Source organism: Taeniopygia guttata, chromosome 18, assembly GCF_048771995.1.
Source record: "Taeniopygia guttata chromosome 18, bTaeGut7.mat, whole genome shotgun sequence".
In the NCBI taxonomy this organism is placed as follows: Eukaryota; Metazoa; Chordata; class Aves; order Passeriformes; family Estrildidae; genus Taeniopygia; species Taeniopygia guttata.
The window spans coordinates 4772313-4785022 of record NC_133043.1 but is presented as its reverse complement, the minus strand read 5'-3'; the positions used below and the strand labels follow the sequence as shown (position 1 = coordinate 4785022).

At 63.5% G+C, this 12710-nt stretch overlaps 2 protein-coding genes across 2 annotated transcripts; one reads left to right on the top strand and one right to left on the bottom strand.

Annotated features, from left to right (window-relative positions):
• Positions 1-156: 156 nt before the first annotated feature.
• LOC116809068 (bMERB domain-containing protein 1-like) lies at positions 157-7857 on the top strand. The gene is made up of 7 exons (XM_032751609.3): positions 157-306; positions 3519-3639; positions 5184-5257; positions 5459-5573; positions 5701-5774; positions 6393-7189; positions 7294-7857. Exons 1-6 carry the CDS (start codon positions 231-233, stop codon positions 6509-6511), a joined length of 579 nt encoding a protein of 192 aa, XP_032607500.3. The 5' UTR covers positions 157-230; the 3' UTR covers positions 6512-7189; positions 7294-7857.
• Positions 7858-7926: 69 nt separating this feature from the next.
• On the bottom strand, positions 7927-12392 carry CCDC42 (coiled-coil domain containing 42). Its single transcript, XM_072937170.1, has 6 exons — positions 12258-12392; positions 12037-12141; positions 11192-11389; positions 10241-10462; positions 9415-9573; positions 7927-8591 (listed from the first exon to the last, which is right to left on the bottom strand). Exons 1-6 carry the CDS (start codon positions 12390-12392, stop codon positions 8523-8525), a joined length of 888 nt encoding a protein of 295 aa, XP_072793271.1. The 3' UTR covers positions 7927-8522.
• Between the last annotated feature and the right edge of the window lie 318 nt (positions 12393-12710).

The following is a 12710-nucleotide window of genomic DNA, read 5'->3' as shown; positions in this document are numbered from 1 at the left end:
GCAGCTGCTGCGGGCGCCGCCGGAGGTGGGAACAGTGGGATGCAGGCAGGGGCTGGGAGGGGAGGGAGAGGTGGGAACAGTGGGATCGGAGCGGTGGGAACAGTGGGATCGGAGCGGTGGGAACAGTGGGATCGGAGAGGTGGGAACAGTGGGATCGGAGCGGAGGGAGCAGCGGGATCGGAGCGGTGGAAGCAGCGGAGCCCCCGGCCCGGCGGGGCGCGGCGCTGCGGATGGAGAGCAGCCGCGCTTCTCCCCGCTACGGCTCCATGGAATCCACCCGGTGGCCGCCGGCCGGCGCGGGGCCAGGTGAGCGCGGCGGGACCGGGACGAGACCGGCACCGGCACCGGCACCGCCCGAGCCCAGCTTCCCCCGCCGCCGGGGCTCCGGGACGATCCGGGCGCCCGAGCCCCGGGAGCTGGCGGGGAACCGGCGGCTTCACCCAGCGAACGGAGCCCAGCCGGGCCCCCGGACCGGCACCGGCGCCGCCGGAGCCCCGCGTGGGGGATGGATGGATGGATGGATGGATGGATGGATGGATGGATGGATGGGTGGATGGATGGATGGAGGATGGATGGGTGGATGGATGGATGGAGGATGGATGGATGGATGGATGATGGATGGATGAAGTGGCTGGGAGGGAGGAAGGGTGGCGGCAGGGGGATGTCTGGAGGGACACAGCGGCAGATCATGGTCACATCTCGCTGCTGCTGCCCTGCGCGGCCCTGGGCACAGCTTGAGTGGGGCACAGGAGGGCTCGCCCTGCCCTTCACCGCCTTTGTCCCCCCCTCCCCCGAGCGGTTCCTCCAGCAGGAGCGCGGGGGATGCCAAGCGGGGAAATTGCCTTGAGCAGAGCCCTCGACCTTGGGCTGGGAGGAAGGATCGCAGTGCTGGGCCGGGCGGAGGGAGGAGCCCGCAATCCCTCTGCCCTGTCACCCCTCCGACCCCTCCCCTTCCCCGGCCCTCTCTGCTGCCCCTCAGCCCCCTGCACCCAGCGGGCACGGACGGGCAGCTGGAGAGGCGGGGGAGGAGGGACCAGCCAGCTCCAGCATCCCGCTGGGTCCTGCCAGGGGGCTGTGCTGCCCGTGGAGCTGCTCAGCTCCTGGGTGAGCTGTGGGAAGTTTTGGTCCTTTTCGTCTGAGCCTTCCCTGGCAGTGTGTGTCCTCCCCTACAGCTCCCGTGGGGATGTCACCACTCAGCAGCTGGGTGACATCGGGGTGGGCAGGGACTGCACCCAGGGTGCTGGCTGTGGGCTGGACATCTCCCACGGGTGCCTGTGAGCAGGGCTGTGGTGGCTGTGATTTTGCTGGTGCAGTTCTGTGAGCTCCCAGCCGCCGGGGACCTTGGGGCAGGTGAGAACCTTGGGGCCGGTAAGAAGGTGGTGACAATCCCTGCCCGCTGTTGGGATGCTGCTCTGCTGCTCGCTCCCCGCCAGGAGAGCTCAGGCCAAGCCTGTGCAGCGCTGAGCTCCTGGAGCCTCTGCTCCTGCTCAGGCTGAGTCTCCCCAGGCCCTGCCGCTCTCAGGAGCAGGGAAAACACGGCTGAGTGCCCCACAGAGAGCTCTGCCCCTCCACAGGGGCTGCCCATCCATTTCCCAACTTTAATCATGAAGAAAATTGCTTGAAGCTCGCCCTGCGCTGTTGGCTGCGGTGACTCAGCCCAGCTTGCTGCTGCCTGTCCAAATGTTTTCCCCAAACCATCTGGAGTGGAAGGCTCTGGCTATTACACTCCTCATTAGTGGCGAGCCCTCCCTGGGCTGCCTGTGGTGATTAGAGCACCTCCACATTTCTGTCAAAGCTTTCTCGCCCTCCTTGGCTTGCCAGGCTGAGGCGGTGCCAGGCAGGATCCCTTTGGCTCAGGCGCTGGGGGGTTTTCTGGGGGGGGTTTTCTGTGGGGGGGGTTTGTGTGGGGGGTTTTGTGTGAGGGGTTTTCTGTGGGGGGTTTTGTGTGGGGGGTTTTGTGTGGGGGGTTTTCTGTGAGGGGTTTTCTGTGGGGGGTTTTGTGTGTGGGGTTTTCTGTGGGGGGGTTTTGTGTGTGGGGTTTTGTGGGGGGGGTTTTCTGGGGGGGGGGTTGTGTGGGGGGTTTCTGTGAGGGGTTTTCTGTGGGGGGTTTTCTGTGAGGGGTTTTCTGTGGGGGGTTTTCTGTGAGGGGTTTTCTGTGGGGGGTTTTCTGTGAGGGGTTTTCTGTGGGGGGTTTTCTGTGTGGGGGTTTTGTGTGGGGGTTTTCTGTGGGGGGGGGTTTCGGTGTGGGGTTTTCTGTGTGGGGTTTTCTGTGGGGGGTTTTCTGTGGGGGTTTTCTGTGAGGGGTTTTCTGTGGGGGGTTTTGTGTGAGGGGTTTTCTGTGGGGGGGGTTTCTGTGGGGGGCTTTCTGTGGGGGGTTTTCTGTGGGGGGTTCTGTGCATGGCTGTGCTGCTCTGGGAGAGCTGTGGGACCAAAGGGACCCCTGGGCAGTGTGACCACACAGGGGTCCCTCCCTGTCCGTCCCAAAGGGAGATTTGGACTGTGGGTTTGATCCCAGCTTTAGTGAGCACCCTGCCTGGGGTGTCTCCTTCTCCACATGCTCCTTCCCAGGGTTTGTGGGTTAATTTTCCAGGAGTTCTCTCCTGGCACTGCCCTCCCTCTGCTTCTGCCCCGAGTTCAGCAGCCGCTGATGACAGTGCTGGGGCTGAGCTGAGCTCGAGCCCCAGGGAGTGGCACGTGCCAGCTGTGCCACCTGCCCCTCCAGCTGTGCTGGTCCCTGCACATCTGGCAGCATCTGCCACGGGCCCCTGGGGCCATCCCCAGCTGCTCTGCTGGGTGCAGCTGCAGCAAAATATCCCAGGCCAGAGGAGCTGGGATAGCAGAGCCCCAGAATGCTCGGGATGAAGGACCTCAGCATCCTGGTCCCCTAGCAACCGCGCTCTGGTCCCTTAGCAACCGCACGGTGATGCTGTGGCAGCCACAGGCCGGGCGTCAGCAGGGAGGCAGGGAGGGGATGAGCAGAGCCCGGGCAGGGAATGGGCAGGGAATGGGCAGAGCCCGGGCAGGGGATGGGCAGAGCCCGGGCAGGGCTGCTGGAGGCTCCCCCAGCCCCACAGCTGCCCCGAGCCCGAACAGGAATGAGCGAGGAGCCGTGCCCTGGCATCAGCTCAGCGTGCCTGGGCAGAGGGACACGACCTCCGAGAAACCCTCAGAGGGTGAGGGAGCTGAACAGGGGGCTGGGGAGGATGGGGGTGTTCATCCAGGAATTCACCCTGGGGCTCCTCAGCTCTGGGTTTGTGTGCCCAGGGTTTGCTCCTGGCCTTGCAGGAGGAGGTGCTGGACATGCTGGAGGCTTCTGTGGCTCTGGAAAAAGAAAGGGACATTCCTGTGGTCCCCTGGAGCAGTCTGCAGCTCCCTGGGCTCCTGCTGGAGGGGGAGACCCCCGGGAATGGGGCTCTGTCCCAGCACGGGGAGCAGGGAAAGCGCTGCACTGCTCCAGGGCTGCCCCGAGGGCCCTGCTGCTCTCCTGCTGCCTCAGGCCAGTCCCTCTCCTTCTCCAGAGGATGAGATGGTGTCCATGGCCGACTCCAGCCCCACCATCGATGACATCGAGGGAGAGCTCTTCAGGATCGGGCGGATCCGGGAGATGCTGGTGCGCCGGGAGTCGGAGCTGCGCTACATGTGAGTGTCTGTCCCTGCGCTGCCCCTCGGGCACTGCCCGGCTCCCTCCTGCCAGCTGGCACGGCTCAGCCCCACTATGGGCCTGCTTCACCTTCTTCCCATTCCAAAAACCCGTCAGTGCCCAGCTCCCCCCTGCCAGCTGGCACGGCTCAGCCCCACTATGGGCCTGCTTCACCTTCTTCCCATTCCAAAAACCCGGCACTGCCCGGCTCCCCCCTGCCAGCTGGCACGGCTCAGCCCCGCTATGGGCCTGCTTTCGCCTTCTTCCCATTCCAAAAACCCGGCCAGTTTTGGGATGAACCTCTCCAGGCCCTTCACACCCAACCCCTGTGTGCAGTGGTGCCCAGCAGCCCCTGGGGCACACAGGACATTTTCCCTGGCTCTGTGCAGAGATTTCGTGTGTTTGGAGGGAAAGGCCTGCCTAACAGCCACGGTTTGGGTTTATTAAGTGTTTTAATGTCACTAAAGGGCTGTAGTTAGTCCAGCCCTCGGATCCCGCCCTGCCAGCCCAGCCCAGGCTGGGATTTTGGCAAAGGTGACATTTCCTGTGCTGCCTCTGGGATGTGACTGGGTCCCCACAGCCTGGAAGTCCCGGGGTCAATCCCGTCCGTGGAAGTTTGAGCTCCTACAGAGTCTCGGATTTGGAGCCCTTGGAGGCGCAGCTCGCCCTGAACTCGTTGTTGAAAAGGAGTTTTGGAAACCTTCAGGAGTGGAGTTCATGAAGGCTTTCCATGGCAACGGTACCTGATCCTCCCAGGTGCTGTCAGAGCTCCCAGCTCCGGGGCTTCCTTAACCCTTTGTTTGCTGTCTGCCTCGGAAAGCAAAGGGAAAGCTCTGGAATTCCCTGGGAGGTGCAGCTCCACCCTGGGCCCCGATGATCCCTGTGTCTCCAGCAGGGGTAGAGGCAATCCCAGCCCCACAGGAGCCTCCTGGGTGCTCGTCCCTGCAACCCCTCCTAATTTTAATTGAAAAAAGAATTTATTATCTTTTATTCCCCCTATCAGTTTTTCCTGAATTAATTTCCATTTAAATGCAACAATCATCCAGCTCTCATCGGGACTGTTCATTTTCATTTAAATCAGTTTAAATCCCCAGCAATCTGTTGTCCTGTGGCCCCCTGGCGCTCTGCACACCCTTTCATGTTTCTACCTTTATTTAATTCTGCAGGAAGGTGGCATAAAATAGATCTTTCTCTATGGCAGCAGCTCCCACTTCTTTTTGGGTTTTGCTCTTTGGGATTATTTTCTGGGACCAGGAGAAACGCAGCAGCTCTTGCCTGGCGGGTGGGCCAGGTTTTGATAAGGCTTTGTTATCTTTAAGGTGATGGAACTTTTTCTCTGCCATGCACCAGCACCTCAGGAAAACTCTGGGATGAAGTGGGCTGGCATTTCCCATTTCCCATTTCCCTTCTCCTCTCCTCTCCTCTCCTCTCCTCTCCTCTCCTCTCCTCTCCTCTCCTCTCCTCTCCTCTCCTCTCCTCTCCTCTCCTCTCCTCTCCTCTCCTCTCCTCTCCTCTCCTCTCCTCTCCGGTTGTGTCTCCGCAGGATGGATGACATCCAGCTCTGCCAGGAAATCAGCCGGCTGAAAACGGAGCTCCAGAAATTCCTGACCCTGCCAGGTGAGGCTCAGGGTGCTGGGATCCTGCTGGGATCCTGCTGGGATCCCTGAGGGTGCTGGGATCCTGCTGGGATCCTGCTGGGATCCTGCTGGCGCTGGGATCCTCAGGATTCCGGGATCCCCGGGGTCTTGGCAGGGGGGTGGCCCTGTGGGGGTGTGAAACGTGCTCCCTGTGGCTGTGGATGGGCTCCCTGTGCTGCAGAGAACCAGAAATCCAACGAGGAGAAGCAGAGGGAAGAGGAGCTGGTGCAGCAGATCCACAAGCTGGTGGAAACGCGGGATTTCCTGGTGGATGACGTGGAGTTTGAGAGGCTCAGGTAGCGGCTGTCACCTCCTGCTTGTGCTGGGGACAGAGCACCCCATCCTCGGAGCTGTGTCCTGCCTTCCCCGGGCTCCTGGGGCCGTGCTGCTCCTTTCCCAGCAGTGACGAGTTCTGTGTCCCAGGGAAAGGGAAGAGGACAAGGAAATGGCCGAGTTCCTGCAGAGCAAGCTGTCCAAAAGCTGCCTCCAGAGAGCGAGTGGGTGCTGCGGGTTCCCTGCCTGTGCTGAACCTCCGGGGACTGCCTGGCCTGGGGAGGTGGGGGAGCAGCTCAGGGGGTGCTGCTGCTTGGGCTCAGAGCGTGGAACACCTGGGATCCATCTCCCTCCGGGCATTTCCCAGTGGAAACGGGGCTGGGGGGGCTCCCCGAGCTGCCAGCCTTCACCTGGCCCGTGAACATTGGCTCACACCTCGGCTGGGTGCAGGATGGGCACCACATCCTCTGGTGACAGCCGCCCCTTCCCTGTCTGTACCCTCCCCGGGGTGGTGGGAGACACCCCCAGAGCCCCAGGGCAGGAGCTGAGACACCCCAGAGCCCCAGGGCATGGGCTGGGACACCCCAGAGCCCCAGGGCAGGAGCTGGGACACCCCAGAGCCCCAGGGCAGGAGCTGGGACACCCCACAGCCCCAGGGCAGGAGCTGGGATCCCCCCAGAGCCCCAGGGCAGGAGCTGGGACACCCCAGGGCCCCAGGGCAGTGCCCTCGAGGGGCAGGAGCTGTGGCTCCTCGGGGTCAGAGCAGCCCCAGGGCAGCTCTGAGCAGCAGCCCCAGGCTGTGCCCTGTCCCCAGGCTGTGCCCCAGGCTCCTCTCCCCACAGCTCCTGTCCCAGAGAAGAGGATGACATCGAGGGGACAGCAAACCTCGGCTCCCTACGTGACCAAGACGGGCCTGACCCTGCTCAAGGAGTGCTGTGGCTTCACCTGCTCCATCATGTAGGGCACTGCCAGCCCCGGGCACAGGACACGGCTGTGGTAGGGGCACAGCCTGGGCATCTGGGATGGGCAGGAGGGCGTTCCTTGGTGCTGGCCCTTCCCTGGAGCTGGCTGGGTCTCCCTGGAGAGCCCCACAGGGATGAGCCATGATTTTGGGAACAGGGCTGTGCCATGTCAGCAGCTCAGGGCAATCTTGTGGCTGCTGAGCCAGCCAGGCCGTTCCCAGCTGTGCCAGGCCGTTCCCAACTGTGCCAGGCCGTTCCCAGCTGTGCCAGGCAGTTCCCAGCTGTGCCAGGCCGTTCCCAGCTGTGCCAGGCCATTCCCAGCTGTGCCAGGCCATTCCCATACTGTGCCAGGCCATTCCCAGCTGTGCCAGGCCGTTCCCAGCTGTGCCAGGCCGTTCCCATCTGTGCCAGGCAGTTCCCAGCTGTGCCAGGCCATTCCCAGCTGTGCCAGGCCGTTCCCAGCTGTGCCAGGCCATTCCCAGCTGTGCCAGGCCGTTCCCAGCTGTGCCAGGCCGTTCCCAGCTGTGCCAGCAGCTCAGGACAGAAGGATCAGAATTCTGTGGGCATGGTACACCCCCAGAGGTGCTGCTTGCCCGGGGCTGGCACAGCTCCTGGTGGCTCCATGCTGGCACAGCTCCTGGTGGCTTTGGGGCTGGCACAGCTCCTGGTGGCCCCAGGCTGGCACAGCTCCTGGTGGCTCTGGGCTGGCACAGCTCCTGGTGGCCCCAGGCTGGCACAGCTCCTGGTGGCTCCATGCTGGCACAGCTCCTGGTGGCCCCAGGCCCTCCCTGGCAGCGCAGACACCACGTCCCACCTTGGCCCGGAGGCCGTGCCAGCAGCAGGGAGCCCCTGGCACGGGACAGAGCGTCCCACACCGGGCTGAGGGATGAAAACCTCCTGGAGCTGCTGCTCGGAGAACGTCCTGCTCCACCCTGGGAGGGTCCGTGGGGAGGTTCCTGCCCGGGGCTGGTCCTGTCCTGGAGCTGATCCCGTCCTGGGCCACTCCAGAGACTCTCCAGCGCTGCCTTGCTTGGCCCACAGGGATTTGCTTTGTTCCACACACCAAAGGCTCCTCTCTGCCCTGCCCTCCAGGGCCTCACCCGGACAGGGAGTGACCCAGCCAGGGAGTTGGGTGGGGCAGGGCTGGGAGCAGTGCCAGGGCAGGTGGAGAAGGGCAGGCAGAGGAGGGGCAGGCTCTGTCCGTGTGTCCCTGTCCGTGTGTCCCACCTGCGGCCGCTCCCCGGGCACTGTGGGAAGGGCTGGGAGCGGAGCCCAGCCCTCGGGAGGGACACTGCTTCATGTGCATCCATCTCAACCCAAACAAATAAACCTCTGCTGGAAGCTCCCAGTGCTTTTCCTCCCTCAGGAGCTGTGACCCAGCAGGGGCAGGGTGGGCAAAGAGGGACAGAAGCTGACCCTGGATGGTCAGGCTGGGCTCGGGAGCAATGTCCCCATGTCCCCACCTGTCCCTCGCAGGGCAGGGCACAGCTGTGTCCCCGTGTCCCCACCTGTCCCTCGCAGGGCAGGGGCAGAGCTGCTCTCATCCCATGAGCTCCTGCCACCAGGGAGAGGCACCCAGGTGGGTGACAGGGTGGCTGTGGGTGGCTGTGGGTGGCAGGGGAGGGGACAGCTGAGCCACTTCTCAGGAGGGGTGTGGATGGGCCCATCCCTTGGGCAGTGTCACCGCTGGGATGAGAGGCAGGGGCACGGAGGCACAGCATCCATCCCCTGTGCCCTGATTTTCCGGAGCAGGCAGCAGCTCTTGGTGGCACCGTCAGTGTCCGTGAGACCTCTGGGAGTCCCAAGAGCCACGCAGGGCTCACTCCCCACTGCTTTTCTCTCTCTTGGGCTTCTGAGTCTTTGGGCTCACAGAAGAGCAGGGAGGATCAGCAGGAAATGAAGAGATGCCTTAAAATATTTGCTGTTTTTTTAGTCTGCAATATCTGCGGGGTTCTCTCGTCCTCCCCTTTCCCTGCCCGCCCTGCTGCTCCCTCGCGGGCAGGGCGGCTCTCACAGAGCTCGGCCACGCTCCTTCATGTCCTCCGTGAAGTCCTGGAGGTCGTGGATGAGCTGCCGGATCTCGGGGGAGGGGGAGAGGGCAGGGTCAGGCAGGAGCGGGAGCGGGGGGCAGAGGGGAGCCTGTCCCTCCTGGAGATATCCCCAAGCTGAGTGACAGCACAGGAAAGCCCGTGCAGCACCAGAGAGTGCCTCTGTGGGGGAATGGACTGGAACCAGAGCCTGGCCATGCATCAAACCCTGGATCTGCATCCCTGTACCCCTCCCTGAAACCCTGCATCCCAATATCTCTGCACTCCTGCACCCCAAGCCCCTGCATCCCCATATCCCTGCACACCAAAACCCTGCATCCCTGAAACACTGAAAACCTGAAATCCTGCATCCCCATATTCCTGCACACCAAAACCCTGCATCCCTGAAATCCTGCATCCCCGAAATCCTGCATCCCCATATCCCTGAAACCTTGAAATCCTGCATTCCCATATTCCTGCACCCCCATATCCCTGCACCCCCGCACCCCAGTATCCCCACAGCCCTGTACCCCTGTCCCTGCCTGTCCCCCAGCCCTGCTGCCCCCCAGGACCCCTCTCCCTGCTCTGCCTGCTGGGAAGGGACAGGTTTGCCTGTGCCCCAACATTCCCAGGAAGGGACAGGTTTGACTGTGTCGCACTGTTCCCAGTGCCAGGGAGCCCAGAAGGGACAGGATTTCCTGTGTCCTCACATTCCCAGTCCCACTGTTCCCAGGAAGGGACAGGGTTTGCTGTGTCCCGCCATTCCCGGTGCCAGGGAGCCCTGGGCAGAGGGTGGCTGTGCTGGGCCGGGGGCTCCCCTCGCCCTGGCAGAGCCATCCCTGCCCTCCTGGCCTGGGTGGCCGTGCTGGCGTTACCGTGTCCAGCTGCCCGTGGCTGTCCCCAGCTGCCACCCTGCCCTGCGGCTGCAGCCGTGCGCTGGCAGCGTGGAACATGCTGTGGATGGCCATGGTGAGGGACTTCAGCTCCGTGGCCTTCCTGGCAGCCCTGTCCTGCAGCTCGGCCCAGCGATCCTCCTGGGGACACCAGACACGTCCCAGCACGGCTGTTTCACCCCATCTTGGACCCCGAATTCCAGATTTCTCTGGGCTGGGAAGGAGCTGGCACAGCCTGGTGTGCCGGGAGCAGAGCCAGGAGCCAGCCTGGCTGTGTTGCAGCCCTGCAGTGCCCACACTGGCACATCCCCTGCCAGCCCCGTGCCCGCCCCGCAGCAGGGACAGCTCCCTGCAGCGCTGCCACTGCCACCTGCCAGCCCCGCTGCCCCCAGCTCTTCTGGTGGCAAACCTGCCCCACAGCCACAGCCGGGCTCTGCCTCCTCCTGCAGCCCTGCAGGGATGAGATCCGGCATCTCCTCCCACCTCAAACTGCTGCCCTGAGGGTCGGGCATCTCCCCCCACCTCAAACAACTGCTGCCCTGAGGGTCGGGCATCTCCCCCCACCTCAAACTGCTGCCCTGAGGGTCCGGCATCTCCTCCCACCGAGCATCTCCTCCCACCTCAAACAACTGCTGCCCTGAGGGTCGGGCATCTCCTCCCACCTCAAACAACTGCTGCCCTGAGGGTCGGGCATCTCCTCCCACCTCAAACTGCTGCTGGGCCCTGCCATGAACCCCTGGCTGCAGGAGGAGCCACTCCTGGCCCCCAGGCCTTGGAGAGCCCCCCCGAACACCCCACAGCTCCTTACCCACTGGTGGATGTCACTCCGAGCCTGCTCAAAAGATTTCCTGAGCTGCACCAGGTCGTTCTTGCACTGCAGCATCTCAGCCTCCTTCTCTGCCCTGATCTGCTGCTGCAGGTCCCTGCCCTGCTCCATCAGCTGCCGCTGCCACCACTGGGACTGCAGCAGGTCCTTGCGTGTCCTCAGCAGGGCCTTGTAGCAGGTGATGAGTTCATCGATGTCATGGAACTGCAGCACAGGGTCCTGGCTCAGTGACACCCTGTCCTGGGACAATGACACCCTGTCCTGGGCTCAGGGACACCCTGTCCTGGGCTCAGGGACACCCTGTCCTGGGTCAGGGACACCCTGTCCTGGGTCAGTGACACCCTGTCCTGGGTCAGGGACACCCTGTCCTGGGTCAGTGACACCCTGCCCTGGGCTCAGGGACACCTTGCCTGGGTAGTGACACCCTGCCCTGCCCTGCCCTGCCTGGGTTCCCCTGCCCTCAGCAGGGCCAAGGCTCCCCCTGGAAGGTTCTCCCTCCTCCCCGGTCCCTGCTGGTCCCTGAGCACGGCCACGTCCCCTGGGGCAGCAGAGGAGCACGAGGGGTGCAGGGAGAGGTGCCCCGGCACCCCGGGGAGCAGGCACAGCTTTCCTCACAACCGCCCCGCTCCCGCTCTGGGCAGCTCTCAGCTCTCCCAGACCATCGGTGGGACCTGGAATGGTGGCACCAAGGGGACCCTGCTGCCCTCAGCGCTGAGCTTTCCTCTTTCTCATGGTTTTTGTTCCCTTTTCTCAATCCTTCCTCTGTTCTGGCTCTCTCCTGACCCTGCTCCCTGTGGCCACCTTGTTTGCCAGGGAACCCTTCCCACCCCTCCTGGAGCCCTGCCTCTGGTCAAGTGTTGATTTCCCTGGCCCTGCCTCGTCCCCTCTGGTCAAACCCAGGTGAGGCCCATCCTGAACCTCGTCCAAGCTCACCTGTGAGTTCTCCACCACATCCTCCAGGTACCTCTTGAACAGGGAGTACTTCTGCAGTTTCTTTGAGAGCTTCTGGCGCTGTTTCCTCAGGGCTTCCAGTTCCATCCTCGCCCTCAAGGCCTCGCTCTCCTTTTTTGAATTCTCCTCTCTCTCTTCTTTTGCTTTCTTCAGAGCTTGGGTTCGCAGCCTTTCCTTCTCCTGGGGGGTGTCCCACACCACACTCAGCCAGAGGGGGAGGGAGGCACGGGAAGGTGGAGCTGGGTCACCCAGGGCACTGCCAGGACACGCTGGCACTGTGGGAGCACTCCCCTCCCTGTCCCAGGGCCACCCTGGCAGTGTCCCTCGGGCCTGGGGGCAGCCCTGCGGTGGGGCTGTGCCCTCCAGAGCAGCCCCTCCTCGCCAGGGCACCAACCCCGGCCCGAGGGAGGCGCAGCGGGAGCGCTGAGCCAGGGCTCTGCCAGGGAGAGTGGTGAGCGGGGCAGTGTGACACGTGTGCCACGTGTGCCAGGTACGACAGGTGTATCAGGTGTGATAGGTGTATGTGGTGTGCCAGATGTGCCACATGTGCCAGGTGTGCCAGGTATATGAGGTGTGCCAGGTGTATCAGGTGTGCCGATGTGCCAGGTGTGCCAGGTGTATGAGGTGTGCCAGGTGTATGAGGTGTGCCAGGTGTATGAGATGTGCCAGCTGTGTCAGGTGTATCAGGAGTGCCAGGTGTGCCAATGTGCCAGGTGTGCCAGGTGTGTGAGGTGTCCCAGGTGTATGAGGTGTGCCAGGTGTATGAGGTGTATGAGGTGTATGAAGTGTATGAAGAGTGCCAGGTGTGCCAGGTGTGCCAGGTGTACCTTTACAGTCGCCCCCGATGCCACCACGTGTGCTTTCAGCTGGGCCCTCCTGGCGTGCAGGTCTCTCCACTGCTCGGCGAGTGCCTCCATCCTCTCGATGAAGGCCTGGCAGTGGCAGAGCGAGGGTGGTACCGCTGCCACCGCCAGAGCCACCCCCACCCGCCTGCTCCTGCCTCTCTCGGAGCCCCCGGCCTGTCCCAGCGCCCTCGCAGCTCCCTCACCGCCTCTGTCTCCTCCACGGCCTTCTGCGCCAGCCGCACCTCCTTCATCTTCCTCAGCACGCAGACGAAGGAGCTGCTGGAGTCCTCCTCGGCCGCCCGCAGCTCCCTGCCGCATTCCCCGAGCTCACAGCCCATCCCGGGGGATGCTCCGGGGGCTGGGCCGTGCCCCGGCCGTGGGCAGGACCCCAGCCCCACCGGGACCCCCCCCCGGCAGCGCGGCCCCTCCGGCCTGCCCTGCAGGGACCCGGCAGAGCCAGGGCAGGGGGGGACGGGAACGGGAAAGAGATGGGAACAGGTAAGGGACGGGGATGGGAAAGGGAAACGGATGGGAATGGGAAAGGGATGGGAACGGGAAAGGGATGGGAACGGGTGAGGGATGGGAGCAGGTAAGGGATGGGAACGGGTAAGGGATGGGAATGGGAAAGGGACGGGCACGGGAAATGGACGGGAGCT